The following is a 19,044-nucleotide window of genomic DNA, read 5'->3' as shown; positions in this document are numbered from 1 at the left end:
TAACATTAGTAACAACAACAGTCAGTAACTTTGACAGGCTACTGTAGTTGTAGAGCCTGGGGGATTGAAGTGAGGGGATGGGGAAATGAACTACCTAACTACCAAAAACAGTGCATTTTTAAATTTTAGGAATAGACTAGGTACCAGTATACATTTTTAAAAAAAATATCTTGCCATCTTCCAGTAGGCCTTATGCCTGTACATGTAATCTTATTTATGTACAAGGTTTTAAAAGGATTCCAGTGAAATATCAACTAGGTTTCATAGCTTTCATTTTGATCCAATTTGCCCTTTTAGGCCTTTGTTTTTATCTTTTAATGTGGTTTTTAATTGCAGGATAGTTATTCCAATTGATAAGAGAGTGATGAAGTTATATTGTTAAAATTATGTAGCCCTGAATCTTGAGTCAAGATGGATGACAGTGGAATATTGCAAGTTACTCATGATTACAGTAGACAAAATGCTGACACAAGGTGAGATATGAATTTGAATCTACAGATGTACCGTATTGTTGTTTATAGCCATTTTTTTATTTTTATCCTTAAATTAGTATTCAGTGGCACTATCTAGGGGTAGCAGGTATTGGTAGGCTACAATTCTAAGTCGAATTACAGAAAGTCTGTATGGTAAATAGCTACACCGGTCCCTTGGTACCTTATATACCGGTATTTTTAAGTACAATGAAACCCCTCCAAAACGCCACGCCGTCGGACCACTGTGAAATGCCGGTTTGGAGGGGTTGCAGGTTTAACCGTAGGAGTGGCAATATAACAGAGTTACATCCCTTTATGACTTAATAGTTAATCCATTATCTGTAGTAGATATTGCCCTTTATAATGATAACTGGACACAGCGCGATGTCATTATAATAACTAACAATTTGTTATTTCAATCTTAATTCCCTTTGTGTGACATGTTGACATTTTCCAGGGTGTTCCATGATTATGATTTAAACTTTTGAGAAAATTTCGTCAACGGATTAAGGTCAATTAATTAAGACTAATTAACCATAGATTAACTACTTTGGGACTTGATTTTGATGCCGGATTGCCGTTTAGAGAGGTGCCTGTTTACTAGGGTTTATCTCCTATATTTTATATAGGGATAAGGCCGGGACTTTTCAAATGTACCGGTTTACAGAGGAATCCAGTCTATACAGGATGAGGTTTAGAGGAGTTTCACTGTACAAATTTCAGCATTAACCCCAAAATTCAGTCAAATTTTTTTCATATCAGAATATATATACTAAGCTTTGATTTTTTTTTTGAAGATTTAGCACTATTTTTGATAATACAGCATTAGTTTTTTTATACGCCCACATCTCTCTATGTGGACATATATTGTCGGTACCCCTGTACTAGATTTTTTGATGGAATCAAATGAAATTCGGTATACATATTCTTAAAACGAAGATCAAGGCCCAAAATGTTGAATATGCTATTCTTAGTTTTCAACCGATTTTGATGAAACTTAAAATGGATGTTATTGGACCTAAATCGAAAGGTTAGTTTACTTCTGATTAAATTTAAGGTTCTTTCAAGATTTAGGCCTCTTGAGGAGTTATCGCCCTATAACCTCTATACAGTAAGTACTCCTATCAACATCAATTGCTCGTAAACACTCTAAAGACTAGAGTGTTTGAAGGAATCAAATGAAATTCGGTATGTTCATACCTATTCATGAAACAAAAGTCTGTCGGTCCGTCCGTCCGCCAACATTTGCTTGTAACCACTCTAAAAACCAGATTTTTTGATGGTTATTGCCCTTGCCCCAAAATCTTGAATATTTTCCATCTGCATACCGTGGTGGGCATATATGGCTGTGGTCCACTGTCTTTAATGTGAAATTAGTAACACTTGAAATCAATATATGTATAATGATGTTTACTGTACTATATAATTAATAATAATATCATAATATACATTTCATATGTTTGTCAAGCAATACACAGCCACAAAATATAATTTGTATTATCATTCAAAACTCATCATAATAGCCTAAAACATTTGTTTAAATTACTATGGAAGCCAAAGTATGAACAAATTTAACATTTGTATTTGTATTTAACATTGTTATGTATAAGAGTTTTATACGAAACCAAGACTTGTACTGTACTGTACTAGTATATTTCCAGTAGTTAAACAGACTTCTGTGTCTTCCATAGATAACAGCAAATTGCTTAAAGGGACAGATTCACCATTTTCTGACACTAAAGTATGATTGATGACTCTGAATGATTCTCGGTTAAATGAAAATTTTTATTCTTTTTATTTAGTTTCAAAGTTCATAATTATAATGATAAAACAATCTATATATTACGTATTGTAATTTATTACGTATGTCAGAATTTGACCTATATTACTTGAAAGGTCATGGTCCTGAGCAGCAGAACGAATGGTGTTTTACGTCCTATTTTTCTGCACCATGCATGGTGCAATGAGGGAAATTTTGCCAGGACAGCGGCATAAGCCTGGTCTTTTTCAATTTCCAACTGTCGAGGGATCTTTAACGTGCAATGTAGCTTGTAGCATATGGGACTGTTGTTTATTGTCCCATTCTAACGACTAGACGCTGACTAAGCTATCTTGAACCCTGAACCTTCAGGTTAGTGAGCAAGCGTCTAACTCACTGAGCTAATGCGGCTCCCCCCTAAAAACTCAAGGGAGAAAAGAATCGTGATGTAGCAAGTGTTTTCAAAATTGTGCCCACTGTGTCAATATGTTTAAAACAGTTTGATATTGAAGCATGATAGAGTTGACTAATGTTTAAATTTCATGGCATGTCAATAATGGTTATTGTTTGTTTAATGTTGAAATATGTTTATTTTGATTATAGTGATATAAATGGAATACAGGATGAAAGTCAAACAAGATATGCTGAGTTGATAACTATAGATAATTGTAATAAAGGTCTAGGTAGGTGAATAAATACCTAGACATAAAGTCTCTGTAAAAGAGTCTCTGTAATAGAGTATCTGTAATAGAGTCTCTGTAATATATAGACTATTTTATGCTAATATCATTGTTACTTCTATAGACTCTTTTGAAAGTCAGTCTGACAAGCCAAAGGACACAGTGGCATCAAATTATCTAGCATATTAAGCAAATTATACTATCCACATATAAACACCTAATTGTAGATAAATATGTCTCCTACTTATTCTGAAATTTTCAACTAAAAATATTGAGCAATTATAAAGCCAAACACCAAAACTAGGTCAAACTTCTCTCCGTTTTTAATTAACTCTTTTTAAACAAATTCAGTTTGATCAAGAAGATACATATATATAAATAGCATACTTTAGAAATATTTTCAGGTATAATTTAAGATTTTTGATAATGAAAACTTTTTTTTTTAAAAAGGTGGAATACCATTTAAAGTAAAATGTCTAAAACATCCACATTTAGATTTCTTGAGGGGGCGAATGTTTAGAAAAGATGACTTTTGCATGGCCCCAAGATATCTAATTGTTTCATTAGAGCTTAAAGATTAGAGATTATATTCTTGTGAACAACTGAAATATTTTCTTGCAGGTTTGAAGATATGTGGTGGTTGTAGTATAGATGGTACAATGTTACATGGTATATTTATTAAATATGTTATACCAGGTGGTGTATCAGCTAGTTGTGGTAAGTTGTAGTATAGATGGTACAATGTTACATGGTATATTTATTAAATATGTTATACCAGGTGGTGTATCAGCTAGTTGTGGTAAGTTGTAGTATAGATGGTACAATGTTACATGGTATATTTATTAAATATGTTATACCAGGTGGTGTATCAGCTAGTTGTGGTAAGTTGTTGTATAGATGGTACAATGTTACATGGTATATTTATTAAATATGTTATACCAGGTGGTGTATCAGCTAGTTGTGGTAAGTTGTAGTATAGATGGTGCAATTTTACATGGTATATTTATTAAATATGTTATACCAGGTGATGTATCAGCTAGTTGTGGTAAGTTGTAGTATAGATGGTACAATGTTACATGGTATATTTATTAAATATGTTATACCAGGTGATGTATCAGCTAGTTGTGGTAAGTTGTAGTATAGATGGTACAATGTTACATGGTATATTTATTAAATATGTTATACCAGGTGGTGTATCAGCCAGTTGTGGTAAGTTGTAGTCTGGATGGTACAATGTTACATGGTATATTTATTAAATATATTATACCAGGTGGTGTATCAGCAAGTTGTGGTATGTTGTAGTATAGATGGTACAAAGTTACATGGTATATGTATTAAGTATATTTTAAAAACAAATGCCACAGTGTAATTAGAAATTTATCTAACAGTTTCGTATCATATCTGCAGATCAATTTTCTAACATTTTCAAAACAGACTATACCTTTAAAGGAGCACATGGTTTCAGAAACAGAAATTGTTTTAGTTCACATAATCAGTAATAGTGTTCACAGCTTATCGTCGAAATTTGAACCTTATAATCCATGTGTATCCATAATTATTCATGTTTGAAAGTTAAAATTTCGACTCGAATTTTAGTGAGACTATATATAGAAAACACATATATATATATAGAAATAGACAGTGAAATTTCTAGTTTGAGGTATATTTGACAGGATTATGCAATTTTTGTGCGTTTTAGTACTTCTTAAGACTATTAAAGCACAGTAAAGACCCAAATAAATTCCCGAAAATGCAGACTGTTCCCCTTTCATGATTATTGAATTAATGACTATATTTTTTTATAGGTTTGTTACAAAATGGAGATCAGATATTATCAGTAAATGATGAAAGTTTAGAAGGTGTGACAAAAGAAAGGTATGAGTTTTTACCAATACTACAATTGCCATCCATGATCTGACAAGATTCCTCATTAAATCTTGTTCAGTTATTATATTGTATTTAGTTTGAAAATGCTTATCAAACAGAGCCTTTGATTATTTGAATATTATATATGACATAGAACATATAACAATAATAATGATTATGGATGGAATAAAGAATCAAAATTAGAAAATTTTGTATCTGTTTTGTTTTCCGAAGACTCTACTTTAGGTTTTTATACCCCTCATATTATTATGTGGTTGTATATTGTCGTATGTTGTTGATGCCCCTTTCCATCCGTCTATCTTGTGAACGCAATATAGACTACAGTTTTCATCTGATTTTAATGAAATTTGGTGAGATCATTTATGATTGATTGATAAGTTCGAAGTTGGCTATCTTTTGATGAACATATTTTGAATTATTGTCCTTGACTTAGGAAAAGCTCATCAAAATTTGTATGTGAACACAATAGAGACTACAGTTTTTATCTGATTTAAATGAAATTTGGTGTTTGGACTGGTTTTTGAGTTATTTCCCTTGACTTAGGAAAAATGCTTCAAAATTTCTTTGTGAACACAATAGAGACCACAGTGTTTGGTATGATTTGACACAGATAGGTGACTGCCCTTGATATACTCAAAATGTATCAGGAAAGTGGGTGTATCTTGCTAGGCAACCACTTGTTATATTTCAGAATTTCTTTATTTTGTTTGGTTTTTCATGACACACTGTGATTGGTTAAGAATACTACTCTCGGAACAGGACTTTTGAAGAAACTTTGTTGATTACAATGTAGACTAGAAATATCAGAGTATAAAAAAAGATACAGAATTGTTATTTAATTTTAATTATACTGGGATGGACTCACTCATGGACAAAAATATGAAATGAAACATGATGCAGTTTATTCTTGAGTTATTTGTCTATTGTAGAGCTATATCAATATTAAAGAGAGCTGCTGGTGAAAATCATGCTGAAATATTGGTTACTAGAGATGATGAAGCCAGGTAATAATTCATTATTAATTATTCATTCAGCTGACTCAATTCTCTCATAAGAGACCACCTCCAGTAAGAGACCGTTTTTGAATTTTCCCCTGCGTGGGATCTTAATACAGATTTTTTACTGTATAGGGTAATCTAAAAATAGCTGGCAATATATATTGTAATTAATAATACTGACCACTTCAGACTGGACTTCCAGTTTTGCGCATCATGGATTTTCAGATCGGGCTATTAGGGGTAAAAATCTTTGAAATTGGATGAAAACTGCTACAAAAGCCACGGTAAGTGAAAGAAAACACTATATATTGTAGTATTTTACATTTCATTCCGTGCTGATTTAGCCATCGTTTAGATTACCCTATATATCTTATTAATGATAGAATTTACCATTCCTGTGATCTAAGTAAGTACTCATCTGATAATATCTTATTGTTAATTATAGAAGTGAATATATAGAGGTATTAGAAAAAGAAAACAGTTTAATGACTACTCCAGTACATAGCCCTTCTTTTGGTAAGAAAAAAGTTTTGATATAACTTAAGAAAAAGAATATTTTTTTTTGTGCAGTTGCCTTTAAATAACTTGGTAATCAATCATTGTGTCAAGAATCATTGTGTCAAGATCTTATTAACCTGTATTAAACTAAGCCCACTACACTTCATTTTGGGGCCGTATGGAAATGAGTACAGTAAGGCCGATTTTGATAGGACGATATTTAGCTATAAATATGTAATTTTTCCCACTTGTATATTATCACAGTCTCGAGGAAGTAGGACGAATGGGGGCATGGTTTTGACGATGTGGGTTTTGAAGTGAGTTCTCGGGGAAAGATATGTAATTTTTGGTTCTTATTTGTGGCCAAATTGGAAAACTTCATTAAATTTTGTTATTTATAGGCATGTATGGATAACTATTTCTGATAACTATGGAAATAAAGACAATCAAAGTTTTTGGTCATATAAATTGCAGACAGATTATTGCTTTCTAAATTTGTACTTTAAAAGGAACATAACTGAAGTTAAAACATTTGGACTCACACCACTAATTCATTTGCCATCTCTTCCAGAATCACAAATCACAAAATTCAACCTTCTACAACTTTTTACAGAGATCTTGTTGAAAACTTTCCAATATGTCACATGAAAGCCTGACCAATACTCAGTTTCTGGACAAAAATTCAATGTATCATGACCATGAAAATCTTGAACTAGCCCAACTGAAAGTAGACCACTACATTTTATCAACATCCACTTGACTGTCACTGCACACAAAACAACTATTTTTAGAATTATCCTTCCTTATGAAAATCTTTCATCATCTCACAAAATCTAAAAAAAAGTGCCCTTTCAGATCTAGACAATAAATAGGCATACAAAACCCCCCAAAGAGAGGGAGAAAAAGTATCTGAAAATAGCAAGGACTACATTCATAAAGAATCATTTGCATAAAATGTTTTAGTGGTCTGAGTCCATTTATGTCAAATAGATTTCATCAGAGAACTTTTTTTTTTTTCGTAGAAGAATCATTGTGTAATAGTGATAGTTATTTAAATGGTTCATTAGAATCACCATGGAAACACTTTGCTAACAGTCTTGATTCATTACCTGTAGCAGACGAATCTCTAAAGAAAACACAAAATTCTCTTCCAAGAAAGACAACTCTTGATCCTTCTGATAAATTTGATCTGGAGAAATTACAGGGGGTAAGTACAGTTGTAATCTTTATGTATAAAATGTACATACTGTGATTTTACCAAAATGTGTCACAATGGTGTATTTTAACTAGAAAAATCAATCGGTTTTTTTTTTTCAAAAAGTTGCCTGTTGAAGAACCCTCTCATTTCGACAATTTTGAGGCCAAGAGCCTATGTGTAATGTCATTAAGCAACAGATTTTTTCTTAACTTATGATAATTTCATTAATATCCATTGAAACAGCTCTATCCTGGCAAAGGTCGAGATGATACTTCGGCTTTTTCAACATGGTTTCCCCCTATCAGTGATGCAGGTCAGAAGTGTCTTGTCGTTTGTATGTTAAATTTAACAGAGATCCCATGTGCTACACGCTGTGCTTGATAATTGGAAATCGAAAAAGAGCAGGCCCTGTATTCTCGAAACATCCTAGCGCTAAGATCGTTTCGAAAATACGGGGCCAGGCTAATGCCAAATTGCCCTGGTAAAATTTCCCTCATTGCACCCTGCATGGTGTAGCTTGTCTTCATTAGCCCACATGGTGCAGAAAAGTAGGACATAAAGCTCCATTCATTTCATTTCATTTTGAAACAGATGTTAAAATAAAAAACTTTGGGTCTAGTGTCACATTCCATTATCCAAGATATTTTTACACTCTCCTGCATGTTGGGTTATATTATACACTGTTTTATAATCTAGTATGAAATCCTAGCCAATGAATTAATATGTTAATTTGATGTTTTCTTATATAACTACACAGTATAGTCAACACTTATGCTAAAAACATTTAAAATTTATTTTAATCTTGATATTGAATCATATTACTTGGTGGAAAAAAGATATTATAAATTAACATAAGGGTTCAAGGTTATAGATATATATTTTAAGCCCAAAACTTAGGTAACATTTCCTTTACTATGTAATTCCAAGGGCATCTTCACAATGTTAAGCTATTACAGCATTCAGCTTATACCTTGACTTCAATAGTCATATTTCTTGTATCACTGAATGATACAGAGAAGCTGAAAACATGTCTAAGGCCTCTGATTGGCTGAATTGGCTAGCATACAATCCAATCAAATCATTGCATTTACAAACTTCCATGATAAAAGATGGATGACTTTTGCAGTCAATGTATAAGCCGAAGGTTATAAGAGCTAGACATTGTGAAGATGTTCCAAGGGTTGCTACAAAAGATTAAAGATGGGTTTGCTTATTTTTTAGTATTTAATTAAGCAAAGTATTTGGTGTTTCTAATGAATTATCATGTATTCTTAATCATATCATTAGGTTCTTATTTCATATAATTTAGAGTTTTTGACCAATCATAAATGACCATGTACAGTCTGGACAAACAAAAAAGACTTTTTGACCTTTCTTGATCGGTCACTCATTGGAATTCTGCTTGTAATTCTCTAGATACTAATTTAGCTACCGTAATTATGAATTAAATATGGACATGTGAGACAAACTGGTATTTTTCTAAGTCATTAGAACACCTCTCCTTTCTATTCATAAAAGTATTAGCATTTTCATTTTCATAAATGAAAAAAAGTGAACCCATCTTTAAAGCTAACAACAGAAATGTTTTCACTTGTACACCACCCAACAATATTTTAGCCATATTGAATCAAAGAAATCACTTTACTTGAAAAATCGTTGGATTTACAATATTCCAGGGTACAAAAATAACAATTTTACATAGTGTTTTATTTCATATGTTTGAAGGGGTAAAATATATAATGAAATTAAATGTATCATGTACAGTTTACGAGATAACGTATTATAGTCGCAGGCACTTAATTCTGTTTAAAATGAAAAAATTAAATAATCTCAAAATCTTGTTTTATTCGAAATTTTTATACACCCACAAATGAATATTATTTTGGGTGTATATTGTAATCACCTTGGCGGTCCATCGGCCCGTTCACATTTAGCTCGTGTTGACTCTACAGGTTACAGATTCTTTAGATTCGTAAGATGGGCGTATATTGTAATCACCCCGTCGTTTCGTCCGTCCGTCTGTCCGTTCACATTTGGCTCGTGCTCACTCTACAGGCTACAGTTCTTTATGGATTCTTTTGATTTTTTATTTTGTATGTCAATGTCATTATGAAGATGATCCCTATTGATTTTCGTGATGATAGGATAATTTTTCACCGAAATATCGTGTCTGACTTGACGTTTTTCTCTATTAGCTATATTGTGCAACTCGTGCTCACTCTACAGGCTACAATTCTTTACAGATTCTTTTGATTTTTATTTTGTATGTCTATGTCGTTATGAAGATGATCCCTATCGATTTTCATGATGATCGGATAATTTTTCACCGAAATATCGTGTCTGACTTGACGTTTACTCTATTAGCTATATTGTGCAACTCGTGCTCACTCTACAGGCTACAATTGTTTACAGATTCTTTTGATTTTGATTTTGTGTGTCAATGTCATTATGAAGATGATCCCCATCGATTTACGTGATGATCGGATAATTTTTCACCGAAATATCGTGTCTGACTTGACGTTTTTCTCTATTAGCTATATTGTGCAACTCGTGCTCACTCTACAGGCTACAATTCTTTACAAATTCTTTTGATTTTTATTTTGTGTGTCAATGTCGTTATGAAGATGATCCCTATTGATTTTCGTGATGATCGGATAATTTTTCACCGAAATATCGTGTCTGACTTGACGTTTTACTCTATTACAACTCGTGCTCACCCTTCAAACAACAATTCTTTACAGATTTTTTTGATTTTTATATAACCATACATAATATGGAAGCAGATTGTCATCCCCCCTTCGATTCACACTTACTCAATATACAGGCTACAAACAATGATTTGTACTTTCAATCAAAGCTGCTGATGGGCGTATGTCATCTTACTTCTCAAGGCTACCTTTTTTTTTGATCAGAATCATGTATCAGTATATATTTAGATCTATGGTATTCAGATAGTAAAGGACTTGTAACAGCTAAAAGATGAAATATATCTATACATGTATAATATATAATAATTTTGTATCTAAACTTGATATCCAGTATGTATTTTCTATTTAAAGAGATTACATTATTTGAATTTACAACCAACTGCTAATCAACTACAAATTTTACATCAACATCTAATTATTGACGCTTACAATCAAGTTACTTTTGGCAGTAAGTATTTTTTTTTTTTTTTTTTTTTTTTGCGTTCTTGGAATATAGGGAATCATTTGTAAAAGACAAAAATGGCTTTTCTTTCACTATAGCAAATTATTATAAGATCTCTCAACAGTTGTAAATCAAGAGAGAGTAGGCTTATGTCCTAGCAAAATTTCCCTCATTGCACACTGCATAGTGTTTCCCATCCTCATTAGCCCAAACAGGTGCAGAAAAGTAGGACTGAACTCTCCATTTCATTTCACTTTTATTTCACTTTCATTTCACTTTCATTTCACATCAATTTCACGCCACTTTCACATCACTTTCACATATATTTTACTTTCATGTTACTTCCATTTCACTTTCATGTCTCTTCCATTTCACTTTCATATCTCTTCCATTTCACTTTCATTTCAATTCCATTTCTCTTCCTTGCCACTTCCACTTCACTTTCATGTCACTTTTATTTCATTTCATTTGCATTTCACTTCCATTTCACTTTCATTTCTCTTTCATGTTACTTCCATTTCTCTTTCATGTTACTTCCATTTCACTTTCATGTCACTTTCATGTCACTTCCATTCCACTTTCATTTCACTTTCATTTCACTTTCATTTCAATTCCATTTCACTTTCATTTTACTTTCATTTCTCTTTCATGTCACTTCCATTTTACTTCCATTTCACTTCCATTTTACTTTCATTTTACTTTCATTTCTCTTTCATGTCACTTCCATTTTACTTCCATTTCACTTCCATTTCACTTTCATGTCACTTCCATTTTACTTCCATTTCACTTCCATTTCACTTTCATTTCACTTCCATTTTACTTCCATGTCATTTCACTTCCATTTCATTTTCATTTCACTTTCATTCCATTTTATCTTATTTCATCTTATAACAGATTTTATGCAAGCTGTAAAGTTGGTATTTGAAGATGAATTAAGAAGTAGTAAATGTAATATTTATAATAAAAGTATTAATTCAACACCAAGAAAATCACCTATAAATTATACACAACAGGTAATTGTGGTAGTGTAGCTATATTTACCAGTCATGTCTGTTTGAAATACTATAAATATCTCATGTTCAGGACTGTGGATTCAGTAGTATTTGCCAGTCACATTTGATAGCAATGCTACAATTATTATATATAATATTATATCATGGTTAGAACTGATTCAGTTGCATTTGATAGTCTTGTCAGATTTAATTATTTACAGTGCAAATACGTATTAGAATGAACATAAAATTTAGAAATTTTAAACCAGGCCAATGAGATCATCAGTAGATATACCTGGTGTCATAAATAACATAACAGGATTAAATAAGTGATATTTTTAGCAGAAATCATATTTGTATTTTTAATTTGTTAAAGGGACAGATGCGCCATTCAATCAATCATACTTTAGTCTCCGAGACAGTTCACTGTCAAAATTTTAGCCTTCAAATCCATGTGTGTCCAGTCCAGAATTATTTGTGTTTGAATGTTAAAATGACGACTCATCAATTTTAGATATTCTGTGATATATAGAAAAGACATATATAGAAATATTGAGTAAATTCCTAGTTTGAAGTATATTTAAAGGAATTATGTGATTTTCGAACATTTCAAGTACTTCTGAAGACTATTAACCAGGGTTTTTAATTTATTTTTTTGTCAGTCGGATTTGATCTCAATTTCAACTTGAGAGAAGGTCTACTATACCATGTTCTACAGCACCAGTATTGTCATGATGTTTGGCAAAAGAAAGGTCAACTGTGTCATTTAACCAACAGTTCTACTTTATCACTAATTATAATTACTCTGCCAGGAATGTTAAAAGTTTGAAACAATATTGGGTCACCTTGTCCTTTGAACCTGCTTTTCTCGGCAATTTGCTCAACATTTAAAATTATTATTTTACTCCTTGCCTTTCAAATACCTTTTTTGTTTTTCTCAAGATTGCCATAATTGACTTTGAAATGTAAGATCACCTGTCATATTTTCACTGAATGACACATCCTAAACAATTCCCAAATCATTAGATAAGATCGTTTTGAAAAGTAAACCAACAATTCCTGACAGATAGTATTAACATATATTCAAGACTAAAATCAACCCCCAAAAATGACGTACTGACCCCTTTAAACAAAATTATTGTTTTATCTACTTTTGTTGTTTTTCTAATTTGCCTTGACGTAGTTACTGAATTTTGTTTTGATTTAATATTATGAAACGAGTAATAATGTTGATTTGTGTTAAAGGATGTATCATCAATTTGTTCAGAAGATTTTCTGTCCGTCTGCCAACAAAGAGATGAGTTAAAACAACAGATACACAAACTAGAGGTCTTACTACAGTCTAGAGAGAGTAAATATGAACAAGAGTTACTCAAGATGAGGAAGGTAGGTTCAATATGTATTTTCTAATTCCAGTCATCTCAGCTGTAAATGGGTAAATGTTTTTCAATTAATGTCAGTAGAGATTACCAAACTTCAAAAATAATGATAATATTTTCACCATTAGCCATATCTCCAACTGTTTGTTAGGTATTAGTGAGTGAGAGCCAACACCGGGCCAACTCTCAGACTTGAGGAGGATTCGAACCCATGGCACCCTAATCTCCTAGACAAGATTTCCAACACGCTACTGACTGAGCTATTCCACTGCCACTAAAAGACAGTGTTCTAACCCAGCGTTAGAGGTAAGTATGGACGTTGACACAGTTCCAAAGTTGTTAACTTCTTCAAGGAGATATTCATATAGTCTGGCACTGACAAGGATAGGTATTAAAGGGATTGTAAAGAGGTTTTCTAACTTTTGCATATAGGGGACGTCTGTGGTTTCTGCCATTCCACTAAAACTAAGTGTATTATGCCATCACCTAGCAAAATTTACTTGTATCACGTAAGACCTTTGCGGGGGAGACGTCATAAAACATTCAGTTTTAGTTGAATGGCAGGAATCACAGACATCTGATTGAAAATTGGAATGGCACAAATTTTATGCTAGCATAGTCCCAATACATATACAAAATTTAGAAAACCTCTTTACAATCCCTTTAAGTATAGGCCTATGATATAAATATTGAAAATATCAATCTACCCTTTAAATATCCACACATTGACTGTTATATTTACCAGTGTCTTAATTTGAGGATGGATAATTATTTCAGGAAGCACAAGCTGCTATAGATGAAAACAGATCATTAAAAACACGAGTCCGTCTGGCTGAACAAGCTCAAACTGAGGCTCAAACTTTAGAAAATGATTATGAAGAGGCTGTGAGTTATTTAGAGAATGAAATTCGAGATTTACGCACTCAGTTGAAAAAGGCAAGTATTAGCAGGACAAATAGTTATCTTATAGCTGATAATGTTGTACAAATATCTTGGAGCGTTTTTTTCAAATTTTGATGAACCCTACCGTCTACATGAGAATAAGTTCTACTTGTCTAACTTCAGTAGGGAGGCAGGCTGAATTATATAGGTCAGTTGTCTGAAGATCTCATAGTGTGGAACTCTGAGAAACAGCAACATGTATTTTTAGTTTCTGTTTTAATATTTCTAATTTTAAGATATTCTCTTTCCTTATCTAATAAAAGAATCATGATTATTATCAAAATAAATCATATCATTGGATGAGTATTGCTTCATGAATGGTCATAGCCCTTGTATTATGTATTGTATCGATCAGTCCTATGATCTATTTTGGTTGTATTATAGAATGGATTATCAGATAGTGTAAGTAAACAGTCAGTCACCCTAGCTTGCCAACTAAAGAAAGCTGAAGCTCAGTTAAAGATTTATCATGCTGCAACAGAAAAACTGGTAGCTCATGTTGAGGTAACTTCAATTTAAATCTAAAACTTTTAAAGTTTTATTTTTAATAATGCAATTCTATTATTGAGTAGTGTATAGTGTGGTTGATTTAACTGTGAAAGTTAGACAAGATCCTTCCTTCTTAAAGGGACAGATGGGCCATTTTGGTGATTTGATTTTAGTATATTTGAATATATTTAAATAGTCTTCAGAAGTACAAGAAATGTACGAAAATCACATAATTCCTTCAAATATATCTAAAACTAGGAATTTTACTCACTATTTCTATATATGTCTTTTGTATTTATCACAGAGTATCTTAAATTGACGAGTCATCATTTTAACATTCAAAGGGGGATAACTCTGGACACACATGGACTTGAAGGCTCAAATTTCGATGGTGAGCTTTTACTGATTGGCTTAGTAAAAATATCCAGTTTCTGAGACTAAAGTATGATTGGTCAAAAAGAATGGCGCATCTGTCCCTTTAAAAATAATTTGGATCTAACTTAAATGTTAAACTAGAAGTAGTAGGGCTGGGTGATATACCAATATCAGGATATATACCAGAATAGGAATTTAAATTGTTAGTAATATCACCTGATTAAAAAATACTGAAATATCGTCATATTGTGATATATAGTAGTTATCATGATATATTGTTAAATATTTATACATATAAGATCATCTACACAATTTTAATAAGTAACTTAATATTTCAATCAGATGGAAATTAGAATGGTGCAAATTGATGCTATCAGTGTCCCCGATACACATACACAATTTTTGAAAACCTCTTTACAATCCCTTTTAGAAATATAGTAATATATACCCATATCATGATATATTAATATTTGATATTGTGATATATACCCATATCATGATATAGTAATATTTAATATTGTGATATATACCCATATGATATATTAATATTTGATATTGTGATATATACCCATATCATGATATAGTAATATTTAATATTGTGATATATACCCATATCATGTATATTAATTTTCAATATTGTGATATATACCCATATCATGATATAGTAATATTTAATATCGGGGATATATACCCATTCCATGATATAGTAATATTTAATATTGTGATATATACCCATATGATATATTAATATTTAATATTGTGATATATACCCATATCATGATATAGTAATATTTAATATTGTGATATATACCCATATCATGATATAGTAATATTTAATATTGTGATATATACCCATATCATGTATATTAATTTTCAATATTGTGATATATACCCATATCATGATATAGTAATATTTAAGGTATAGTAATATTTAATATTGTGATATATACCCATATCATGATATAGTAATATTTGATATTGTGATATATACCCATATCATGATATATTGATATTTGATATTGTGATGTATACCCATATCATGATATAGTAATATTTAATATTGTGATATATACCCATATCATGATATAGTAATATTTAATATTGTGATATATACCCATATCATGTATATTAATTTTTAATATTGTGATATATACCCATATCATGATATAGTAATATTTAATATCGGGATATATACCCATATCATGATATAGTAATATTTAATATTGTGATATATACCCATATCATGATATAGTAATATTTAATATTGTGATATATACCCATATCATGTATATTAATTTTTAATATTGTGATATATACCCATATCATGATATAGTAATATTTAATATCGGGATATATACCCATATCATGATATAGTAATATTTAATATCGGGATATATACCCATATCATGATATATTAATGCTTAATATCGTGATATCAACTTGAATTAATATCACCCAGCCATTAGAAGTAGGATGATAAGAATACTTTCATGTAGTAAGCAATTCTGTATCTAACATATGTTAGGTAAGAAAGAAACAACTATATTTTACAAGTATAACAATTTGGGTTCACAATTAAGGATCCTTTCTACCAACTGGTACTCTTTACATTGATCTTTCTGGAATTTTGAGTAATTATGACTTATTCAAGGTAGAATTATTACTCATAATTTTAAAAAAATAATTCATTGCCTATGTTTCTGAATTATTTTCAGCATGTACAAGATGTTTTAACGCAGCAAGTCACAGGTAAAAGGTAGGTGTTTGTGCCCTTAAAATCTTTTTTTTTTTACAACAAGGTGTTCTACGCTGTGTTTTTAAGAGCAAACAATGCCTGTTATTTTTTTATGTTCAAATTTTCTTTAATTTGTAGAAATAATGAAAGTGAAGGTATAAAGAAAGATGGTAGAGATAAGAGAAAGGAAAATGTAACAACTTTAATACAAGATGGTCAAACTGTTATTAAACTGGTCAAATCTCTTACTGAAACAGCTCGTAAGTTTATTTACAATCTTGACAAACTATGTGGACTCTCTTAAACTGAAGCTAAATAGAGAAACATTTTCCATCGGTGGAAGCAGGTGTTCCAGTAAAGTCTGGAAATCCTGCCAGCAACATCTACCATGTTCTTAGGGAGCTACAGTGGCTCAGTGAAGGTGCAGTGTTCAATCCCTGCATAGGTTGAGATAATACCTTTGGATTTTTCAACCTGGTTTCCTAGATGCATGTCAGAGATATATGTTCAGATGGGACAATAAACTGCAACCCTGTGTGCTTCAGAGTGCACATTAAAGATCCCCATGACAGTTGGAATGCAAAATTTCCCTCATTGCACATTGCATGGTGTTGCCTATCTTCATTAGTCCACTAGGTGCAGAAAAGTAAGACATAAAACTGTAACAAATGAATAATGTTATGTAATTGTTTTCATTTTTACCTTTCAACCCGGTTTCCCCCTGTCAGTGATGCAGGTACGAGGGGCTGACATGGAAAAAGTGTCTAGTCGTTCGGATGGGACAATAAACCGAGGCCCCGTGTGCTACAGGCTGTGCACGTTAAAGATCCCTGGACAATTGGAAATTGGAAAAGAGCAGGCTAATGCCGCTGGCAAAATTTCCTTCATTGCACCCTGCATGGCGTTACCCACATGGTGCAGAAAAGTAGGACGTAAAACTCCATTTATTTCATTTTTCATTTTTACCACATTTTGGATGTGTATGATATAACTGTAATGATGACATTTATTTGTAGCTTTACCCTATGGTTGGGAGGAAGCTTTTAGTGAAGATGGTAGTAGATATTATATCAAGTAAGTTATTAATAACAACTAAATCAGCTAGTATAAATACTAAGAGGTATGAGGAGTTGACTTACCCAATCACATTATGTCAACAGGTGTTTTGAATTAGAAATTCTTTACTTAAAATTTTGCTATAGAAATTTGATTTAAATTGGCAAAAACTTCTGAATTAAAGTCATCTTGTATTTATTCCTGTGTTAATGAATCCTTGAAGGAACAGGTGCCCCATTTTCTTTTACCAATCTTACCTTAGTTTCAGAAACAGAAATTTTTTAACTAGGCCTATGTGTTCACAGCTCACCATCAAAATCAACTCTGAAAATGCTGCACCTGTCCCTTTAAGTCATTGTTGTAATATTTGTCAGACTTGCGCCTGTATTGTATATTATTCAATTGTATATAAGCAAAAGTGGAACATAAAGGGACAGGCGTGCCATTTTTTTGACCAATCTTACCTTAGTCTGAGGAAGTGGAATTTTCTAGCTAAGCCAATCAGTAATAGTGTTCACAGCTCACCATTGCAATTTGAGCCTTCAAAGTTCAAATACATGTGTATATATCTACATTTGAAAGTTAAAAAGACAAGTCGTCTCTTCTTGAGACACTGCTATATATAGAAAAGACATCTATAGAAATAGTAAAAGAAATTCCTAGTTGTGATTTTCGTACATTTCTAGTACTTCTGAAGACTATTTACATACTCAAATCAACCCAAAATGGCGCATTCATTCTTTTAAGTGAACGACTTTTAGTAACAATACTTGATATTTTTTTTCAGTCATATTACGCAAACAACATCATGGACACATCCAGCCTCTGGTGTTCAACATATATCAGATAAAAATAAACCCAGTACTTCAAAATCCAAAAGCTGATAGATAACAGGTGTCTTGATGGTATACATAGAATTATTTTTACATTACTGTATCTATTTATTAAGATGTTTCGTGCCTTAGAATTTTATTATTGTATATGTCAGTGATGAAGTTTATGAATTGCTTAGAATTGGGTTTGAAAATTTCGATCTTTGAGCTTATCCACATCAATTTTAGCTTACAAACTTAACGTATATATCTGAATACCTGTACAGACTTGATTAGTGAGATATTTCATCATCTGTACAGAGTTGATTAGTGAGATATTTCATCATCTGTACAGACTTGATAATTGTCATATATATTTCATCATCTGTACAGACTTTATATTATGTGAGATATATCAGATATATCATCATCTGTACAGACTTGATAAGTGAGATATATCATCATCTGTACAGGCTTGATAATTGACATATATTTCATCATCTGTACAGACTTTATATTATGTGAGATATATCAGATATATCATCATCTGTACAGACTTGATAATTGTCATATATATTTCATCATCTGTACAGACTTGATAATTGTCATATATATTTCATC

General features: G+C 31.7%; 1 protein-coding gene across 1 annotated transcript; it reads left to right on the top strand.

Annotated features, from left to right (window-relative positions):
- Positions 1 to 411: 411 nt before the first annotated feature.
- On the top strand, positions 412 to 18,495 carry LOTGIDRAFT_157336 (hypothetical protein; the record flags this gene model as incomplete). Its single annotated transcript, XM_009049091.1, has 22 exons — positions 412 to 473; positions 2,836 to 2,915; positions 3,534 to 3,629; positions 3,691 to 3,711; positions 3,773 to 3,793; positions 3,855 to 3,875; positions 3,937 to 3,957; positions 4,019 to 4,039; positions 4,101 to 4,121; positions 4,718 to 4,787; positions 5,729 to 5,803; positions 6,243 to 6,313; positions 7,318 to 7,502; positions 10,553 to 10,649; positions 11,538 to 11,656; positions 12,881 to 13,021; positions 13,792 to 13,899; positions 14,341 to 14,460; positions 16,536 to 16,576; positions 16,694 to 16,815; positions 17,572 to 17,629; positions 18,399 to 18,495. The coding sequence occupies 22 exons, from the start codon at positions 412 to 414 to the stop codon at positions 18,493 to 18,495; spliced, it is 1,668 nt and encodes a 555-aa protein (XP_009047339.1).
- Between the last annotated feature and the right edge of the window lie 549 nt (positions 18,496 to 19,044).

Source organism: Lottia gigantea, assembly GCF_000327385.1.
Source record: "Lottia gigantea unplaced genomic scaffold LOTGIsca_13, whole genome shotgun sequence".
In the NCBI taxonomy this organism is placed as follows: Eukaryota; Metazoa; Mollusca; class Gastropoda; family Lottiidae; genus Lottia; species Lottia gigantea.
Note: the sequence above shows the minus strand (reverse complement) of the source record. Positions and strands in the feature narration are given on the sequence as shown.